The sequence below is a fragment of the Vombatus ursinus genome, unplaced genomic scaffold (assembly GCF_900497805.2).
Source record: "Vombatus ursinus unplaced genomic scaffold, bare-nosed wombat genome assembly UNPS02014801.1, whole genome shotgun sequence".
In the NCBI taxonomy this organism is placed as follows: Eukaryota; Metazoa; Chordata; class Mammalia; order Diprotodontia; family Vombatidae; genus Vombatus; species Vombatus ursinus.
In genome coordinates this window covers 9,128,115-9,150,133 of record NW_020954579.1, presented here as the reverse complement: position 1 = coordinate 9,150,133, position 22,019 = coordinate 9,128,115, and the positions used below count along the sequence as shown (strand labels likewise).

General features: G+C 39.0%; 1 protein-coding gene across 1 annotated transcript in view; it reads left to right on the top strand.

The window, feature by feature from the left end:
- Positions 1-22,019, top strand: part of NSF (N-ethylmaleimide sensitive factor, vesicle fusing ATPase) — a 210,981-nt gene that overhangs the window by 123,839 nt on the left and 65,123 nt on the right. The window contains 2 exon segments of the mRNA XM_027872966.1: positions 3,535-3,691; positions 5,095-5,228. Of these exon segments, the coding sequence (XP_027728767.1) occupies positions 3,535-3,691; positions 5,095-5,228 (291 nt within the window).

Sequence of the window (22,019 nt, the reverse complement as noted above, 5' to 3'; positions counted from 1 at the left end):
ATACAAACCCCTATTATGCTTATTGTTTGCAGAGAAAAAGCTTTTGTTTCAGTAGAACAAAATGATGCTTTAAAGATTCCTTTCTAACAAAGAGAAGATGGCCAGGGGCTGGACTGGGTACCTTCCATCTTGTCCTAAAGCACCCTTTCCCTGTCCTGGGAGTCTACCACTTCTGGATGGCCCTACATTCTCTCCTGCCTCAGGTGAGAAGAGTGAGAAGGGAGTCAGACCTTCCTCTCTCTGGGTGCATGTACTCTGAAGGAAGGTGGCAAGGAGCCAGACCAAATACCTCCAAAGGGACTTCTCCCTACACTGGAATCTACTACTTGTTGCCATGTCACCTTCTGAAGACCAGGCTGAATTCCATCTATGCCAGCATACAAGGCAACTTCCCATCTCCTGCTACCAGCTGTGATATAAAGAACTACCACCATCTCTATCATTCAGTAACTTCTCCTAAGGTTCATGCAATTCATCTCTGCCACCCAATCAAAATCTTGGTAGCTACTGTCTGCAGACTTCCAGATCGTTGTCCTAATTTAGTAAATTGAGTACATGGCTTACAATTTTTCTGTCCTCCCCAACTCCTGCCCTCATACTAGGGGACTTACAACAAGCATACTGACTTTTCCTCAAACTCCCTAAACACTCAATTCCTCAACCTGTTCACTTCCCATGAGCTACTCCTCCACCCTGCCTCAGCCACACACAATGGTAGTTATTTCCTTGATCTTGCCATCACAACCTCAACTGGGCCCTCCCTGCTAGGCAGTTCTACTTTACCTCCCTTATTAACTCGCTATCCCACTCTCCACAGTGGCTCTTTGCTTTCAGCCTTCCCCCACCTTCAGCAGAGAACTTTGCCTCATATTTTATAGGGGGAAAAAATGAGTCATTTTCTGTGAACTCCCTCTTCTTTCCTCTTCCTCATTTCATCACTTAAATAACTTCTGCCCCTATCTTCTCAACCTTGTTTCACATGATGAGGTGGCTGTACTCCTTATCAAGGCTAACCCTTCTATCTCTTCAAACGCTTCTATTCCATCTGGTCTCTTAATAGATTGCCTCCTCTGTCATCCCCACTCTATCACTTATCTTGAATTTCTCCCTTACTACTGGTTTATTTCCTGTCTACAAACATACCAGGTCCCCCCATCCTCAAAAAACCCTCATTGGATCTTTTTATCCCTGCTAACTGTCATGCTTTATCTCATCTGACCTTTGTGGCTAAACTCCTTGAAAAGGTCATCTATGATAGGTATCTCCACTTTCTGTCCTCCTACTTTCTTCTTAACTATTTACAATCCAACCTTATCATTCCACCAAAACTGCTCTTTCCAAAATTGCTAATTATCTCTTAACTGCCAAATCCAATGGCGTTTTCTCAATTCTTACTCTCCTTGACCTTTCTATGGCCTTTGACACTGTTGATCACTCTCTTCCTGGATACTCTCTTCTCTCTAGGTTTTTGGGACACTAGTCTTTCCTGGTCCTCTTTCTACTTATCTGATCCAATCCTTTTCAGCCTCCTTTGCTGGATCCTCATCCAGATCATGCCCTCTAAACTTAAGTGTCTCCCAGGGTTCTATCCTGGGCTCTCTTCCCTTCACCCTCTATACTACTTCACTTGGTGATCTCATCAACTCTCATGGATTTAATTACCATCTCTGTGCTTATGATTCTCAAATCTACCTATCCTGCCCCAACCTCTCTGCTGACCTCCAATTTCATATCCCCAACTGCCTTTCAGACATCTTGAACTAAATGTCTAGTAAGTCATCTTAAACTCAACATGTCCAAAACAGAACTCATTATATTTCCCTCAAACTCTCTCCTGCCCGCAACCTTTCTTACTACTGTCAAGGGCAATACCATCCTCCTAGTCTCCTATGCTGGCAATCTAGGAGTCATCCTGGATTTCTCACTATCTCTCACCATCCCACTCCTAATCAAAGCTGTTGACAAGGTCAGTTGATTTTACCTTTGCAGCATCTCTTAAATATTCCCCCTTCTCTTTGATACTGCCACCACTCTAATGCAAAGCCCTAATCACCTCACCCCTGGATTATTGCAATAGGTTGCTGGTGGGTACGCCATTCCATTACTCCAATCCAAGTCTTTCCTTACCCCAATCAATTCTCCATTCAGTCACTAAAGTGATTTTACTAAAGCACAGCTTCATCCATGTCAGTAAACTCCAGTGGCTCCCTGTCACCTGTAGGATCAAATACAAAATCCTCCATTTTGTGTTCAAAGCCCTTCATAACCTAGCCCCCTCATACCTTTCCAGTCTTCTTACACCTTACTCCCTGACACATACTCTTCAGTCCACTGATACTGGACTTCTGGCTGTTCCACGAACAAGACATTTCACCTCTTGGCTTCGTGCATTTTCTCTCTGTCCTCCATGCCCGGAACACTCCCCCTCCTCTGTTCTGTCTGTTGGTGTCCCTTGCTTCCTTTAACCCCTAACTAAAATGCTCTCTTTTGCAGGAAGCTTTTCCAAACTGTTCTTAATTCTAGCCTTCTGTGAGCTATTTCCTATAAATCCTTTATATAATTTATTTGTGCGTGTTTGTTTGTATCCTCCCCCATTAGACTGTCAGCTCCTTCAGGACAGGTGCTGTCTTTTACTTCTTTTTGTGTCCCAGTGCTTAGCACTGTGCCTGGCACATAGTAGATGCTTAATAAATGTTTATTGACTGACAAAGTAGTTGCCATCTGAACACTAAAATCAAGATGGTAATTTATTAGCCAAATTTCAAGGAACGTCTTTGTATACTTATTGGTGGATGGTAATTTGAAAAATGAATGTCATGATTTAATAAGTGCAGTCAACAATGTACTTCTTCCATTTGGATCTCTGCATCTTTGTGAGGCCTTTTCTTCAGCTATGACAGCTGTTAAAACTAAGGATTGGAGTAAGTTGAACTTAGAACCAGACCTTCAAGATTAAAAAAAAAAAAGAAGAATGAAGCCTATTTGATCACATTGCTTTCACTGAAAATACTAACTAATATGTTTTGGGAAGCACAAAAATGTTTTTGTATTGTCAATAAATAAAATAATTTAAAATACTGTTTATTTTATTACATTCTTAAATTTTTTGCTGTATACAATATTTGTACAGTGGCACATGTATATAATTTATAAACAAATATATATTATGTGTTTTATATATAGTATAACATTCATATTCATAAATATAAAAATAAATATATTGGTGTATGTGATCAGAAATATTTTACTAATGTGGTACAGGATCAAAAACATTTGGAAACCACTCCAAATCGTTGAAAGTTGTATTTGGGATTTTTTTTTTTGTCCTAAGGGCAAAACAGTAAGTGGGCAATTACAACCCAGACTTTTGCTTTTAAGGCTTGTTACATTGATTCAAGATAGTACTGAGCACTTTTAGTACACTGGTAATTGCTAATGATCTCCTGTGCCTTTTAAATGCTTTTCTTTCTTCCTTTCTTTCTTTTCTTTCATTCTGATGACTACTGTTCTTTGAACTGCCCTTTTCCAAAACAGGCATTTGGAACAAACCAAGAGGATTATGCAAGTTACATCATGAATGGTATCATCAAATGGGGTGACCCAGTCACTAGAGTGCTAGAAGATGGTGAGCTGTTGGTGCAGCAGACTAAAAACAGTGACCGAACACCTTTAGTTAGCGTTCTTTTGGAAGGTAAGAAAGGTGATGGACTGAAGTGTTAGTAACCAGAAATAGAATATGAGCATGATACAGAACCATAGCCTTTTTATGAATACTTAGTAGGGTTTTTAGAAATATTACTCTGAGACTTGTTTAGTTTCTAAAATGATAAGTGAGTCTTTTACAACCTTATTGCACATAACTTGACATTTTCCTGCTATTAGTAGTTTCATGGAATAATATTTATAATTCTTCCCTCCTCTAAACTCCTTTTTCACTTAAGGTCCCTACTATCCACTTATCACTAGATTATAGTTCTCTGTTACTTTCTAATTACTTTGCTGTGGTGGTTTAGTCTTTCCAACTGGATTATCAGTACCTTGAAGGTAGGACTTTAGTTTTAAAAAAAATTTTTTCTTGTGTCACCTCAAGAATTTAGCCTACTGAAAGAAAGAAAAGGTGCCAAATACCTACTTTATCAGTGATACAAATTCACTTTTACCTTGTGAGATAGATGAAAAGAGCCTTTCTAGAGAGAATTTTTCATAACTTTCATAAGCTCTGTATCTTGTGACAGATACAGGAAAGTTGCATAATCTTGTGGATAAATCTTAGTGTCAGAGGACCTAGGCTGATGTGCTGTGTAATTTCTGACAATATGATTTTGTACTGGTCATTTAACCTGAGTGAGTCTATTTACTTAAATGAAAAATAGAGATATTTTACAATAGAAGTACGTGACCTTCCCTTAGAGGGAGACTTGTAGTGTGGGCCAGGTGAGCTCGATGTGAAGTACTTTGTAAACTGAAGCAGCGCAAGTATCAGGTGATCTTCTAAGGAGGAAGGTTGGCTGATAGCATCTTAGAGTTTAAAAAGGTTTTCTAACAAATTGAGTCTTTAAGGATAAACTTATATGACAAAACCCCTTTCAAGAGTCAGTTTTGTGACTGATCTTCATCAAAAGGAAAGGTTTTTTTCAGTATGTCATCTTTGGGAAGGGAATTGGTTTTTTGATGATCATTTCTCCCCACAACCATCAATTAAGATATAAAATTCTTAGAAACAAGTAGTTTGATAGACCTATGATGACAAGCATTGATATAGATTGAGACTTACAAAGATTTTCATGGAGAGGAGGGGGTAATAAAACATTTTTAGTTAGAAAACTTAAATTTTATTTGTTTAATCAAGTTGTTTTTTTTAAAGACCATAAATAGGGACATATTTTTAACCATATGTGGGGGGGAATGATAATCAGTTTATTAAATATAGGTGCTGCTGAGACAGAGTGGCTACCATGAGGTTGTGGCAGGAAATGTTAGGGACTAGTTTAAGGCCTCTCTACTCAATAATAAAAGTTTAAACTTTGTTTTATTCTCCTTTGCTTAGCCCAGCGTTTTTTACTATACTTGCTGATGTGTTGTGTCTTTATGCAGGCCCTCCTCACAGTGGAAAGACAGCTTTAGCAGCAAAGATTTCAGAGGAATCCAACTTCCCCTTCATCAAGATCTGTTCCCCTGATAAAATGATTGGCTTTTCTGAAACAGCCAAATGTCAGGCCATGAAGAAGGTATCAAAATTTTTGCTTTAATTTTAATTCCTTTTCGTTTGGTTTTACATATTTGTTATAGCGACAAGATGCTTCTTGAATACAATAGTCTCCTGCCAAGTATCTGAAGTAATTGAGGGGAGCAGTGGTTTGAATATTTCAGAGGTTATCAATAACTAACTTTGGAGTGCACTGAGTGATTATTTTCTAGTAGATTTAACTTGTTTATTATGTTTTTTTAAAGCAGATGTTAAAGTTAGTTGTCATTCTTTGAGTATACATTCACTGAGGACAAGAGAGGGAGAGGTGGGCATTGAAGGAGTTCACAGGACTGTGCTGCTTAGCGCTGGAAATGGGAAAAAAAATACCATGTTATGATCTGCAAACCAGATTTTTTGAACATGAACAAAGAACAGTCAAATTGAAGATCAGATAAGTAGTATTGTGAGAGTGTTCTCAATGACTAAATGAGGAAGTCTGGATGCAGCCTGTGATTCATAGTCTTAATATCAACTTAAAGCTGTTTTTTCTTCCTTATGTACTCTTTCCTTATATGCATAGCTAAGGAGTGTTATGCTCTATATCAGGACACTGAAGCATCAATGAATAGAAAGACACAGAATAGAATCGTAGAGCTAGAAAATGACCTTAAGAGATCATTTGGTTCAGTTTCTTATCTTCAGGAAAGTCAAAATCTCAGTTATACAAGATGGGTTGGTGTCTGTTCTTTGAGAAAAAGAGAGGAATGGAAAAGGTAAAAATAAACTCCAAGGATAGAGACTTCCACTTACTGTTTGGTAGCCAATGTTTTCATTGATATTCCAATATGCCCACCAACATACCTACATAGAAAGCTTGTGAGTTTCAGTCCTACCTCAGACACTGCCTTGCTCTGTGTTCTGGTGCAAGTCACTTAACCCTTTCCTAGCCTCAGTTTCCTCATATTTAAAATGAGGATAATAATAATACCAAACTCAAAGGGCTATTGTGGGGATCAAGTGAGATAATATAAATAGCTTTTTACAAACCTTAAAAAACACCATATGGATGTTAGCTATACTTGTTATTATTATTCAACTTAATTCTATTTTTTCTTGTTTGCCTTTACAAGGGTATGAACAATAAGACAAGGAAATGTGTGGGGATATTTTGGATTTGAGTGACAACAGTCTTAAAGATTGGATTGCTACCTGGTAAAGTAGTCCAAGATGCTTTTCTTGATAGAATGATAGAATGTATCATTGATACATTTGATACAATGATAGAAGTATCATTGTTTCCAGAGCAAGAATTGGCAAATATGTGGACCGGGATTACCTCAGTATTTCTTTAGGGAGCAGGTAGAAGAGAGAAAATGGCAGATGAGAAGAGATGAAATGTGAGAAATTAGCCTTTTGTCTCAGTAGGTGGCAGACAGTTGCTCTTTGAATGTCTGGAATATATTGTTGGGGTACGGTTTGTATCCAGATTTATTTTGATTAACTACTTCCAGAATATTAAAGGGTTAGGTTTATTATGTGGGTTCTATCTGGTCAGTATAGGTGTATCAGAACTTTGGAATTTTTTTCGTGTTGGAAAAAAAATGTTTAAAGAGCCAAGGAGACAAAAGATATCTATAGAAGCCGAAAAAATTCCCCACTATCAACAAGCGTTTACTAGGCCCTTAATATATGCCAGAAACTGTGCTAAGCACTGAGGGTACAAAGAAAGGCATTAACAGCACCTGCTTATAAGGAGGTCATAGTCTTTATTTTTGTGGGGTGGAGTGTGGGGCCGGGGGGTAAAGGAGAAGTTAGGTTGTTTATTTCCAAAACAATATCAGTGAATATAAAACCAGGTTGGGTAGCAAGCTAAAGTAGAGGGGTGTGTGTGTGTGTGTGTGTGTGTGTTTGTTTGTGTGTGTAGTTAGAGGTGGGGAGTGAGGAATGACTTCTCCTTCTCCCTATCACATATTTTTTTTTCCAACAAGATTGCTCTGCATTTAAGTCCATTTCCCACACCCATAATATATAACAGCAACCAATCACTACCAACCCATGCATCCTTCTACTCCCACTTTCCTTAGGAGAGATTAGGTAAGAACAAGTTAATATTTGTATGTAAGGAAGCTTGACTACATTCTGAGAGAGTCAGAGCCTGGCATCCACAGTGTAGGGTATCTAAAAGGTCCACTAAACACCAGAGTAGATGTCAGAGCAGCTTTCTTTCTGGAATACTCCAGTCTAGCCCTAACTCCCATCCCAGAGGACCCGAGGGCCTATTTAAGCCCCATTCTCATAGGACTAGATGAAAGGGTGACTGAGATGATTGACTAAGATACTTCTTCCCTGTGGTCAGTTCCACACCATCTTCCAACCCCTCCTTCCACCCAGAGCCATTATCTCTTCCTCTTATAACTTTAAACAGTTCCTCTAACATTGATGTGATACACTGAGATATAATATTTTTTAAAATTTCTTTTTAAAACACTAACCTGAAGTACAATAAGCAAACACCTTATATTCTAATGGAAGTCCATAATATGGGCATGAATTGGGCAGGTGGAAGATAATCTTAAAATGGAAGCTGCTAGGAGCTGAAGGGGTAGACAGCCAAGAAGGGCTTCCTGCAGAAGGTAGAATTTGAGCTGAGTCTTAAAAGAAGCCAGGAATTTTAAGAGGGGGAAGAAAGAAGAATATTTCAGGTATGGCAAACAGGCAATGCAGTGGTATGAAGAGAACAAAAGGAATGTTGTGTGTGAATAACAGCAGGTAGGCCAGTATGGCTGGATAGTCGAGTGTGTGGAGCAGAGTAATATGCTGAAGGAATGGAAAGATGGAAATGGGCTTTAAATGCCAAATAGAGGAGTTTATATTTGATCTTAGATGCAATAGGTAGCCATTGTGCTTTATCAAGTTAAGGAAGTGACGTGGTTAGGCCTATGCATTAGGAATTAATTTCAGTAGTTGGGTGTATTTGAAGTAGTAGGGAGAGACTTGAGCAGTTGAGAAGTGATGAGGGCCTGAACTAATATGTGGTAGGTATGTGAGTAGAGAAAGGCAGACATATATGACAGATGTCGGGGAAAAAATCACAAGATTTAGCAACTGATTGGATATGTAGGGTGAGCAAGAGTACGGAATTGAGAATGACAGTGAGCATGAAGGCCTAGGTGACCAGGAAGGATGATAGTGCCCTGGAGAGTAATCGGCATGTTAGGAAGAGGGGTAGGGAGTCCCTAAGTAACATGACCAGCAAGGTGGAGTATTAGACATTTGTAGACATTGTCTCCAACCTTCATGACTTCTCAGACCTCTGCAAAATAGGAATTATGAACAAAAAATAAAACAATTTCAGCCCTCTCCACAGTATAGGATACAAAGAACCCAAAGGAGATAACAGTTTAGTGAATTAAGAACAAAGAAGGTGAATTGTTATTGCTCAATGCTACTCCTTCTCCCCACTCCTTCTAATAGTAGGGCTCCATAAGCCACAGGCTTACAACAGAGATCAACTCTTCATTGCCCTTTTCCCCCAGTGCCTTGGAACACCAAAAGACAGAAGCTTGCTCATGCTGGAACAGCAATGTGGCAGTGTTTTGTGCCACAAAAGAGCTCTGCCAGAAAAATGAGGAACAGGGACAGAAAACATGTGTGTCTGTGTGGCACTCCACTAAGCCTAAGATGCCTAGCATCCAGCTGAGACCAGTTCTCTCCCCCACCCCTTCCCCCCCATGAAAGTCTTATTGGGGCAAAGACTGAGGCTGAAAAACCATGAATTATGAAGTGTAGGAGGAGGCTGAGATGGCTTTGAGGTTCAGCCCCCGGAGAAACTGCTATCAAAGGGGAGGAAGTCAAAGTAAGCAATAGGAGAATATAAAAATAAGGAAAAAAAAAACTGAAATTACCGAAGAACTCAGGATGAAAACTCAATTACAAACTTTGAGCGTAAGCAGATTCCAACAAGAAAATACTAATAACAAAAGGAATATGGCCTCCAGATCTGGTAAAACAATCCAGACATATCTGAAAAAATATTGTAAAACAAAGGAAAATCAATCAACAGCTGATGAGGCAAAGGACCCCGTGGATTTCCAAAAAAACATGTCACCATAGCAGATGTTTCTGAATGTTTTAAAAGAGAAATAAGAATTGTGAAAGCAGAATTTACAGCATGCTCAGCAGAAATAATTAGAGGAATGGAAAAACTTGAACTTACAGTGGCAAATCTCACCAAAGAAACAAAAGAGAGAATAACTGAATGGAATGCAAATATGTAGAAGTGAAATACAGTCTAGAAAAAGAGAAACAAAAGACAGTAATGTTAATGGAAAACCTGGTTTCCATACACGCAAAACATTTTAATCTCATGTCAGGGTGCATAGAAGCAACTTAAGTATTCTAGGTCTCACATAAGACCAAAGCAAATCAAAAAACCTGAACACAATAATACAAAAAAACTGCCCAAAATTTCTGAACACAGATGGTTTTCCATATTGACCATCTGTGATGTCCATGTGAAAGTAGAAAGCAGTCACCTTTTGGGTTGTTGGAAAAGAGCGTTTGCTATGACCAGCAAGTTATCTTAACAAAACTCTATTATTCTCTGACCTACTTCATTTTGTACTCAAAGGCCAAACTTGCCTGTTATTCCAATTATCTTTAAATTTCCCACTTTAGCATTCCAATCCCCTATGATGAATGTGACATTGTGTGTGTGTGTGTGTGTGTGTGTGTGTATTATTTCTAGAAGATATTGTAAGTCTTCATAGAATCGAGCAACTTTGGCCTCTTCAGGATTGGTGATTAGAGCATATACTTGTATTACTGTGATGTTGAATGGTTTTTGTTGGATTTGAACAGATATCATTTGTTCATTTGGGATATTACACCCCAGTACTGTTTTTCTTACCCTTTTATTGACTATGACGACTATTCCATCTTTTCTAACAGTAGTAGTTTCTTGCCCACAGTAGTATATGTAATGATCACCTGAATTAAATTCACCCATTCCCATCCATTTAAGTACACTGACACCCAAGAGAGTAATGCATACTCTTTCCATCTCCTGTTTGTCCACATCCAACTTACCTTGGTTCATAGATCTTACAGGTTCCTATAGAATATTGATCTTTGCAACATCAGACTTTTCTTTCGCCACTAGACACATCTACAACTGAACTTCCTTTTGGCTTTGGTCCAGCTGTTTCATTCTTCCTGGAGCTATTTGTGGTGGGCCTCCACTCTTTCCCTGTAATGTGTTAGATACCTTCCAACCTGAGGTGCTTATCTTATGATGTCATATTTTTTTTTATTATTTTAATACTGTCCGTGGAGTTTTCTTGGCAAAGATACTGGAGTGGTTCACCATTTCCTTCTCCAGTGGATCACCTTTTGTCTGAACTCTCCACTTTGACCTGTCCATCTTGGGTAACCCTGCACAGCATAGTTCATAGTTTCATTGAGTTGCACAAGCCCCTCCACCACAACAAGGCAGTGATCAGGAGGGGCATCATAGCTTAGGATAAGGGAAATCAGAGTTCCTGGAGACAGCCGACACCCAGAAGTAAAGGAGAGCACTGAGTAAGAGACAACATTTTGAGGTAAATGGGGGAAAAACGACCATGGGGAAGGAAAAGATTAATAATGAACTGCACAGTCAAAATGAGCAATATCTTCTGATTACCTGCAGGAATTGGTATTTCTAAGAGTGAGGCACAGAAGAAAAAGGGATCCGGGGGCAAAATTTATAAGGCACTAATGTAGAAACTATTTAGAAGAACAAATCCAAAGTAGTTACCTTGAAATCTTTAATTCCATGAGGAAACAGAGGGACTAAAGAAGCACTAATAACTATAAGGACCATGAATCAAAGAAAAAAAAATCTAAAATAAACAGAAGAGAAAGATGAGTAATAAGAATGAGGGAAAGAAAGAGGGATGATTTTGAGGTAAAAAGATGAGTTCTGTGGTGATACTGAGTTTCAGGGACATATAAAACATCCAGCTTGAAATGTCCAGGCAATTGGTGATGTGGTAGTGGAACTCAGGAGAGAGACTAGTGCTAGATTAATAGATCTGTGAATCATTTGTATTTAAATTGTAATTGAACCAATGGGAGCTGATGAGATCACCAAGCAAGACAGTATACAGAGAAAAGACAAGAGAGCCCAGGGTAGAGCTTTGGGTTGAAATGGATGGAGATTGAGCAAAGGAGACTAAGAAGGAACAGTCAGACAAGTAAGAGGAGAACCACGGGAGCAGAATCAGAAAAATCCAGAGAGGAAAGAGTATCTAGGAAAAGTTGGTCAGCAGTGTTGAATGCTGCAGAGAAGAGCGCATGAAGAATGAGAAAAGGTCATTAGGTTTAACAGTTTAAAAGAGCATTGGTGATTTTGGAGGGGTCATTTTAAGTTGAAGGATGAGATCTTATTGGATTGGACCTGTTCTTGAGGTAGAATGTCCAATTAGAAGACTGTTGCAAAAGACCAGGTGACACAAAAGTGTTTAGCTTAGAATATTTAGAAGAAAATGAGAGACGAGAAAGTAAAGGCACCTAGAATCAATAACTTTTTCAAAAGAATTTTTATTTTCCTTTTTTTTAATATATATTTTATTATTCTCCAAATTGCATGTTAAAATAATTTTTTAACATTTTTTAAAATTAAGATTTGAGTTCCAAATTCTCTTTCTCCCTCCTGAGGAGAGAAATAGGATGATAGGCAATGGATATGGTAAAATCCAGTAAGGATTTTTTTTTTTTAAATTAAACTCAGCATTTATTCACCAGCTCTTAAATGCAAGACTGTCTTAGTTCCTAGGGTTACGAAGATTTAAAATGGCATAGTCCCCGCTCTTTTTTTTGTGTGTATGTTAGCATTTTTTCCCATTTAATAGTATTTTATTTTTTCCAATTACATGTAAAGATAGTTTTCAACATTCACTTTTATAAGATTTTGAGTTTCAAATTTTTTCTCTCTCCTCCCCTTCCCTCTCCCCACAATAGCAAACAATCTGATGTGGGCCATACATGTACAATGATATTAAACATGTTTGCACATTAGTCATGTTGTTAAAGAAGAATCAGAACAAAAGGGGAGAACCACAAGAAAGAAAAAACAACAACAACAAAAAAAGAAAATAGTATGCATCAATCTGCATTCAGACTTCATCGTTCTTTCTCTGGATGTGGATAGCATTTTCCTTCATGAGTCTTTTGGAATTGTCTTAGATTATTGTATTGCTGAGAAGAGCTAAGTCTATCACAGTTGATCATTGCACAAGGTTGCTGTTACTGTGTACAATATTCTCCTGGTTCTGCTCACTTCACTCAGCATCAGTTCATTTAAGCCTTTGCAGGTTTTTCTGAAATCAGCCTGCTTATCATTTCTTGTAGCACAATAGTATTCCATTACATTCATATACCACGACTTGTTCAGCCATTCTCCAATTGATGGGCATCCCCTCAATTTCCAATTCTTTGCCACCACAAAAAGAGCTGCTATGAATATTTTTGTACACATGGATCATTTTCCCTTTTTTATGATCTCTTTGGGATACAGACCTAGTAGTGGTATTGCTGGATTAAAAGGTATGTACAGTTTGATTGCTCTTTGTGCATAGTTCCAAATTGCACTCCAGAGTTGCTGGATCAGTTCATAACTCCACCAGCAATCCATCAGTGTTCCAATTTTCTCCCGTCTTCCCCAACATTTATCATTTTCATAAGGATTTTTTTTTTTAAAGATAGAGGAGACTTCGGTGTGTTTGTAGACATCTGGAAAGGGACCAGTAGATAAAGAGATATTGAAGATGAGGACATGGTAGGGACGCGAGTTGATGTATTTACTGGAAAAGATGTAAAGGGATGGAATTAAGTTTACATGTTAAGTGATTTCCTTTGATGGATAGAATGGTGTCCTCTTCATCAGAGACTAGAGTTAAGGAGTGAGTAGAGTTATCAGAGGGATATGAGATGATGAAGAGGGGAGAAGAAGGAATTATTGGTTAATTGCCTCAGGTTTTTTAGGTGAAGTCTAAGGCAAGATCTCAGTTGAGTGGTGGGATGATGAGTAGTTGTGGGACACTTGAGAAGAGGCTTGGAACAGCCACTGTGCTGAGTGGAATAGAGAATCACTTAGGGAGGGATGCTTCAGTAAGGTCCCAGCTAATTTCAGTTATTAGCTGGCATAAAATTTGAGTGGACTCCTCAGCTTCTACCTCTCTCTCATCCTGCCATATCCTATCAGTGTCATGTCCTGTCATTTCTACCTTTGTAACATCTCTTGTATATTTCCTTCTCTTCTCAGACACTGCTGCCACTTTAGTGCAGCCCTTCATCACCTCACACCTAGACTATTTCAGTAGCCTGCTCATTGTCTCTCCCTAGTGTCCCTCCCTACTCTAATCCATCCTTCCTTTAGCTGTCAAATTGATTTTCCTAAAACATAGCTCTGACTGTATCACAACCCCCCCCCACCTCAAACAGTTAACTCCAGTGGCTCCCTATTACCTCCAGAATCAAATAGAAAATCCTCTGTTTGACTTTTAATGTCCTTCATAATCTGTCTGTCCCCTTCCTACCTTTGCCGTCTTCTTACATCTTACACGCCTTCATATACTTTTCAGTCTAGTGACACTGGCCTCCTTGCTGTTCTTTAAACATGGCATTCCATGTCTCAACTCTGAGCCTTTTCACTGGCTGTCCCTTATGGCTGGAATGCCTCTATCTCTTTCTTCATCTCCTCCTCACTTCCCTGGCTCCAAATCTCAGCTCAAGTCCCATCTTCTTTTCCTTTTTCAGCCTTTTTCAGTCTTCTTTAATCTCATTGCCTTCCCTCTGAGACTGTCTCCAATTTATCCTGTTTATATCTTTTTGTTTATATGCTTTTTTGTTTGCAGTTGTCTCTCCCATTAGACTTTGAGCTCCTTGACAGCAGGGGCTGGGGTTTTTTTTTTTTTTTTTCCCTTCGTTTGTGTCCTCAGCACTTAGTAGCTGGCACATTGTAGATGTATCTGGCCTGTCATAGGTGCTTAATAAATGTTAGTTGACTGACTCAGCATGATTGTATGATTTCCTAGTTTTGTTCAGCAGCATGTAAGTAGAATCAAAGGAATCGGATGGTGGAAGTAATCTAGGGTTGTGGTTTGACAAGGGAAGAAAGGATTTGATAGTATAGGGTAGTGTCAGGTTAAACTGGCTCACCAAGTGGTTAGGATTTGAAAGGGAAGACAGTGTATCCAGTGGAGGGGTGAGGGTCTGGGATAGTGTAGAATGGGTTCTTATCCTGGGATCCTGGGATCCTGGGATCCTGGACTCCCAAAGAGTCTGGGGATAGATTTCAGGGGATCCATGAACTTCAGTGGGGAAAACAAATTACATCTTAATCGTCATTAACCTTTGGTTTCCTTTTTAATCCTATATATTTTATGTATTTAAAAGCATTCTGAGAAAGGGTCCATAAGCTTTACCAGAATGCCAAAAGGACACAAACAATAAGGGCCCTTGGTCAAAAGGGTTTGGAGATCATGATAAGGACAAAAAATAGATTTAGAAGGAGGAAAGCATAGAGAGTGATGGAATGATAAAAAATTATGATTCTGTAAAGTAGTTTCCTGGTTCTTGAGCATGGAAGTGGAACACTTCGTGGGTGATGGCAGGATCAAGGATAAGACCATCTCTGTGTGGCTAAGGTGGAATAGGTCTCTGGTGTTGAATAGATTGAGGAAGTGAGAAGTTGGGATGTGTGAAAGAACATCAGCATGCATTTTGAATGCGTGTAGAATGAGGGCAGGAATTGAAGTGACATTGAAATTGTGAACCAGAGACAAGGGGAAGGAAGGAAAACCTGGAGAGGTGGGGAGTCAATAGGGAAATGGTTGATAGAATCTGGATTCTGTGATAAATTTGAATTGCATAAACTTCAGAGGAAGAAAGGTTGCTGAGTATTGGCAGCAGAGGGAGGGAGAGTCTGAAAATATCTGTGGGGAGCAAGGAAGATATGATTTCCTCACCCCAACCAGTGAGTTTGCAAGATAGATCAAAATGCAGCCAAAATACAGGGAGAGGCTGTCCAGGGATACAGTTATCATCCTAGGGGAATCAGGTCTCAGCAAATGCCAGACGATGGAAGGAGCAAGAGAAGAACCAATGTTAGTTGAGAAGTTTGTTAATTACAGAGTCCTAGAGGGCACAGTTGAAGCAGCAGACAGATCTAGAGAGGTTGAGGTAGATAGGAATGTGGGAGTACACAGCTGGTTTTTGGGGGAGATTCTGTTCTTTGGCAGTCAGGAGTCTGGTGTCATAGAAATGAGGAGTAAAAGGGAATGGCATCCACGGGATCCCAGTGGGACGTGAATACAGAAAGAGCAACAGCGAGGGGCACTGATCATGAAGCCAGGTCATTAGATGGTTGACAGTTGATCCTTCTGGTTTTGGCATAGCCCACCGTCACCTGTCCTGCCTTGTTGCTGTGTCTTAGAAGGGGTCTTCTGGAAACCCATCTTATGGTAGGCATGAACAGGAACCTGTCGTGTCCTGGGGAGGCTTGAAGTATGCCTGGTGATACTGTGAACTTCAAGAGGTCTGCAGACCTGCCAAAGAGGCAAGAGGTAGTTTCCCCCACTTTGATTGTGAACACATTGAAGGTATAGCTTATTGCTTAATTTTTACAAATATCTCCAGTGTATACCTTATACTTAAAGTTTATTGAATTGAATTTGGTTGAATTATCAACAAGTCAAGTCAGCAAGAATTTATTAAGCACTTACTACTTACTCCTAGGCACTGTGCTAAAAAGAAGATAGTCATGCAGTGTGGCTAGGGATTTCTGAGGAGATGGCTCTTGTTCCTCTTAGACAGTCGATGAATTAGGACCCCCAAGAAGTATTTTTGGTACTTCTTGTATATCATTTAGCTGAAGGATTAAGCGTGGAAAAAAAAAAAAACAACAAACCTCAGCAAACTTGCGTTCATTATAAAATCCATCTAACTGCAAAACTAATTCTAGCCAATTTTCATTTTGATATAATTGCATTTCCACGTATCTCTCCCATGTAAATGTTCAGAAGCAATTGTCATTCTTCTCTGATGTTGTTTACGCTGAGGTTTTTAACTAGATGCCTGTTCCTATTTTACATATATCTTTTTTTGAGTTGTGGGTGAAAGGAGTCCTACTTTTCTATAAAGTTTACCAAATTATTTTAGGCTGGGGCTAGGATCAAAGGTACTTTGTAAGTATAAGATATTATCATTTTTATTATTTTAATCTCTTGCAAATTGACTTGAGGGGGAAGGGAATGTGTGTTGATTTTAGAGGTTTAAATGGTTAAATAATGACTTAATAACTTATGATTTAATCTTTAAGTTGTTGAAGCCTTTCAAGGTAGAGTTTAAGTGAGTGGAAGGCCAAAGAATATAAAAATAAGTGTCTATACAAGCTTACTCAAAATTATTCAGACTTATGATTCACACTGTCTGGATCTTACATGTACCTTAAAGGTACAAAAAGTCTTTCTACTCTAACTTTATAAGAAATTTAGGATCATACCAGATCACTTTTTTTTTTTAATTTACTTGAGAGTGGGGGGGTGGGATAAACATTCTCTACCATGTAACTTAAATCCATAACAGAGAAAGGAATGAAACAAAGGTGTCTCAGGAATATATTAGAAATATTTCAAAATCTCTCCCTGTGAATAGTTTCCACATTGTTGCTTAATGATAGGTTGACAAAGACCCTGAGGGCTCAAACCAGTCCAAAGATGCTGAGTTTTCCAGGTTGTAAAAGATCTTCTCTTTTTGAAAGGGAAAAATGCAAATGCCATTCTTTGATATTTCTGCTTTACTTTCCACCATTGGCCCTTTTTCTTCACAAGTGGAAGGAGATAGTTTAAAATGTTGACTTTTCGGACCATGTGTAACTTACCACATTTTACAATTCTTCGCAAGGTGGTTTCTTTAACTTCTTATTAAGGGTATAGTGACTGAATGCTCACTTTCAGAGAATTCTTAATACTTTCCAGGGGCTGTAGTTTGTAGAATTCAGAATTATAGGAAAACTTCTGGCATTTGCTGAGACCTGATTCCCCTAGGATGATAACTGTATCCCTGGACAACCTTTCCCTGTATTTTGGCTGCACTTTGATCTATCCTGCAAACTCACCAGTTGGGGTGAGGAAATCACTGTCTTCCTTGCTCCCCACAGATATTTTCAGACTCTCCCTCCATTTGTTGCCAAAACTGAGCAACCTTTCTTCCTCTGAAGTTCATGCGCTTCACTTATAATTATAGAGAAGCCCATCTGAATTAATGGTATTATAGAAAAAATTCTAAATGCTATTTTATTACTTTAAAAACATTTTTAGGGGCAGCTAGGTGGCACAGTGGATAGAGCACTGGCCCTGGAATCAGGAGGACCTGACTTCAAATCCGACCTCAGACACTTGACACTTAGTAGTTGTGTGACCCTGGGCAAGTCACTTAACCCTATTGTCTAGCCCACCCCCCCAAAAAAATTTTTTAAAGAAGAACTAGAAAATTATAAACAGACATCATTATTTCCATATACAAAGAAGGCCTGAAAATGGGGCTTGTAAGTGAAACTATAAATCTACATATAGCTTGTTCCTTTTAATATATATTAAATTTAAAATGATACTATCAAAATTGCCCTGCTTGTTTATGTCTCCTTCTGAACACTGTCCTGGTTTCCTCTGTTTATTTTTTACATGTTCTATTGATGGTCTTTCTTTTATCTCTCCTGTTATTTTTTTGTCTCCCTTCCTCTACTCCCCACCAGAAAATTTCTTTCTTGTAACAAATATATAAGCAAGCAGAATCAATTTATGTTATAATATTCATGTCTGGAAATGTGTCCCATCCTGCACCTGTAGTTTATCACCTCTCCCTCAAGTATGTTTATCAACAATCGTCTGAAGTCATGATTGGTCATTGTATGGATCATAATTTTTATGTCTCAAAGCTGTCTTCTTTTAATATTGTGGTCACTTTATAAAAAACCCTCTTGGTTCTGCTCACTTCACCCAAATCATTCTAAGTTTCTCTGAATCCAGCCCTTTCATAATTTCTTAGGGTACTAAATAATATTCCAGCACTATTCATATACCATAACTTGTTTATCCATTTCCTAGTTGGTGACCACCTACTTTCTAGTTCTTTGTATCACAAAAAGTGCTTCTGTAAGTATTTTTGTGCATACGTAAACTTTGGGGAGAATATGTCTAGAAGTAGCACAAAGTCAAAGGGTATGTAAAGCTTAGTGACTCTGGGATAGAGTTCCAAGTTGCTTTCCAGAATGGTTGGACCCTTTCACAGTTCTACTAGAGATATATTAGTATGCCTTTCCTCCAACAGTCTCTCTAACAATTGTAATTTTCCTTTATTTGTCATCTTTGACAATCTGACAGGTGAGTGAAAGGTAGAACCTCAAAGTTATTTTAGCTTGCATTTTTCTTATTAATGATTTGAAGCATTTTTAATACTTTTGTTGATAGCTTGCATTTCTTCATTTGAGAACTGGCTTCATATGTTTTAACTCCAAATGTTCATATGAACTATTTGTGCCCAGTCTGATGTCGAGCCTTCTCAGCTCATATCGGTTCAGTCAGCCACAGTCGGACACCCTGTAACTTGACCCTGACATAGTGATGTCATTTTGGTTCTCTTCAAGCATGAAGGACCATTCATATGTTTTGATAGTCTTTCATCAAAAGATTCATTCATATGTTTTAGCTACATATATATTGGGGAATGATTCTTATACTTTTTTGTGTCACATGCTTATTAAAGGCTAACTATATGCCAAGCAGTTTGCTAAGTGCTAGGAATACCAAGAAAGACAAAAACAATCCCCGCTTTCAATGACCTGACATTCCAATAAAAATAACTTGGTATATACGAAGTATGGTATGAAAATAACTTGGTATATACAAAATAAATGGAAGTTCACCTCAAAAATAAAGGCACTAGCAGCTGAGGGGACAGAGACAGGCCTCTTGCAGAATTTGAGCCAAGTTTTGAAGGGAAACTCAGGTGGAGCAGAGGAAGGAGACTATTCTAGGTATGTGAGCAACCAGTGCAAGGGCATGGAGACAAAAGTATCATGTGTGAGGAGCAGCAAATAGGCCAGTATGGCTGGATAGTAGAGTTTTTAGAGATCACTATTTTTGCCTTCTTTGGCATCCCCAGCATTTAGCATAGTGTCTAGTACATAGTAAGCGCTTAGTAAATGCTTGTAGATTAATTGATTGGGTCTTGTGTACCTGATTTGTTCTGTTGATCAACTTTTCGGTTTTTTTAAAGCAGTATCAGATTTCTTTGATGATTACAGCTTTGTAGTATAGTTGGAGATCTAATACTGCTATCCTCCCTTCCATCCCACTTTTTTTTCACTTTTTTTTTCATGATCTCCCATGAGACTCTTGATTTTTCTGTTTCTTGAAATGAATTTTTTTTTCTAATTTCATCTAGTTCTCTAAAGTTATCCTTTGGTCCTTTGATATGGCACTAAATCTCTAAATTAACTTAGATAGTGTTGTTGTAGTTTTTATTCCATGGCACAGAAATGAATAATTAATTCTTCTCCACTTATCCTTCAAGAAGCAAGAGGCCATTATTTAGCGCCCCCCCCCCCCCGCCTCAACCCCTGGCTTTTTTCTCAGTTTTCTGGTTGCCCACTGGCTTCACACCTCTACTAGTTTCTTTCTTTTTCTCTTTGCACAGTTCTCAGTCTGAAACTGTCTCAACTGCTGTGGCTTTAACAGCCTGCAGTAGAATATAAGAGATCTCTTACATTGCCCTGCTGAGGCTAGTGCCCAGGTGCTGAATTTGCTCTGTCTCCTATTCTGGCTCTCAGTGCTCTCAGGAGTGTACAACCAGGCTCCCTTTCCCTGTGTAGTGACCTCTCTGGAAGGCAGTTCTGTCTCTGCTTGCGTTCTGACAGGCCAGGGCCAGGATCTGGCTCCAGGCACACAGTACTAGAGCTGATGCTTCCTTGTGATGCTCATGTTTAGAGTGCTGGATGATTTTAGATCCATTTGCAGTTTATACTCCTTTCCTTTCCCCACATCTACCAGCTTCAGGCCCCTGTAGTTGGAGCTAGTTTCCCTAACATGACCCTCTCCTTGCCTCAGTTGCTTCTGCATTCACCTGATCTGACTTTGGCTCCTCTAGTTGAGTCCCTCTATCTCACCCCCACCTCCTTCTGGCCATCTTTCTGTACAGTTCTAGACTGGATTGACTTCTAATTCTTTTTTGAATTTTTTACTACTTGTTTTTCTTGGACTGTTTTCAGTTTATGTGGGTGCGCTGGCCTTCTCTGTGACCTTATATGATGCCATCTTAACCAGAAAAATCCTCATTTTGTTACTTTCAAATACATGTAGACTAAGCCAAGTACATACTATCTTGTGATTTTATAGGATCATATATTTAGAGCTGAAAGGGACTTTAGAGGTCATCAAGTCCATCATTTTACAAGATAAGAAGAATGGGGACCAGAGAGTTTCAGTGATTTGTCCAGGATCCCTTAGCTAGTAAGGGTCTGAGAGAGAATTTGATCCCAGGTCTTCCTGAATTGAGTTGCAGAGTTCTATGCAATATCCTTTGGGCCTATTTTAATGAGTAGATACAAATAATTTGTAATTGGTATCCTAATTGCTTGGGATCCTACTAAACCACTTGAAAAATTTGCTTTCTTAAGTAGTTTACACTTTCAGCCTTCAATACTATTAAGCTTCTTATTGGCAAACCATTCAGGAAACCATAGCAGGAAATATTCATATAACAATGAGAGAGGAGCCTACCATCTCTCTAAAAGCTACATGTTTAATTCTGTTTGGCAAACATTTGTTAAATGCTTACTGTATGCAAGGCTCTCTGCAAGACACTGGAAGAAAAGCAAATATGGTTCCTACCCTTAAAGAGCATACATTCGACTAAAGGGAAGTTCCAGGAGAGTGGTACATGGGTAAATGTAGGATCATTTGAGGAGGGGCAGAGTACTACAGCCTAGGAAGGAGGATCAGAAAAGGTTTCCCAAAGGATGAGGCACCTGGGCTGAATATTTTTAAAAATTAAGGATTCTCTGAGGCATAGGAGAGGAGAGAATGTATTCTGAGGATGAGGATAGTCCCTGGGAAGGCACAAAGCCTAGAAGTAGGATGCTTTAAGTTTGGGAGTTTCTCTTACTTTTTCCTTCCTACTCGAAAACTCCATTTCTGCCCACACATTTAAGTACTAATAGTTTGCTTATCCTTTTTTTTTTTTAACATGTTATGGGAAAATACATGGGGCTATTGCTTCCATGTTAAAGATGAACAGTTGGTATGGTTTACTGTAAGATTACATAGCCAGACTTCCAGGTCACATAAGCAACAAGATGACAGACTAGAAATTTTCTCTGTTCCTCACAACCTTTCAAACCTTTCAAAAACAGAAATGATTCACCAAAGATAAAGCAACTTCAGCTCTTTCCATAGCCTGGAACACCTCGAATCCAAAAGAAAGTGAAAAAAATAAAGCTCACTGACCCTGAGCTCACAAAGCATTCCTCCCCCATCTTCATGAGGACACACTAGCAAACCCAAGCTTACATCAGAATTCACCCTTACACCCTAGGCCTCCCTCCCTCTTTCCAGTGCTTTGGAGACCCCAGTCCTAGTCTGCAGAAGTTTGCTCAGGCCTCAACACCTTTTAGAATCAAAAGCCTGCCAGGGGCAGCAACCAGAAGCGCCAGTGCTACATAGCTCTAAACTGTAGGTCCTGGGGAAAGCAGGCTCTGAACTGCCAGTGCTCAGTCAGAGAACTGAGGAAC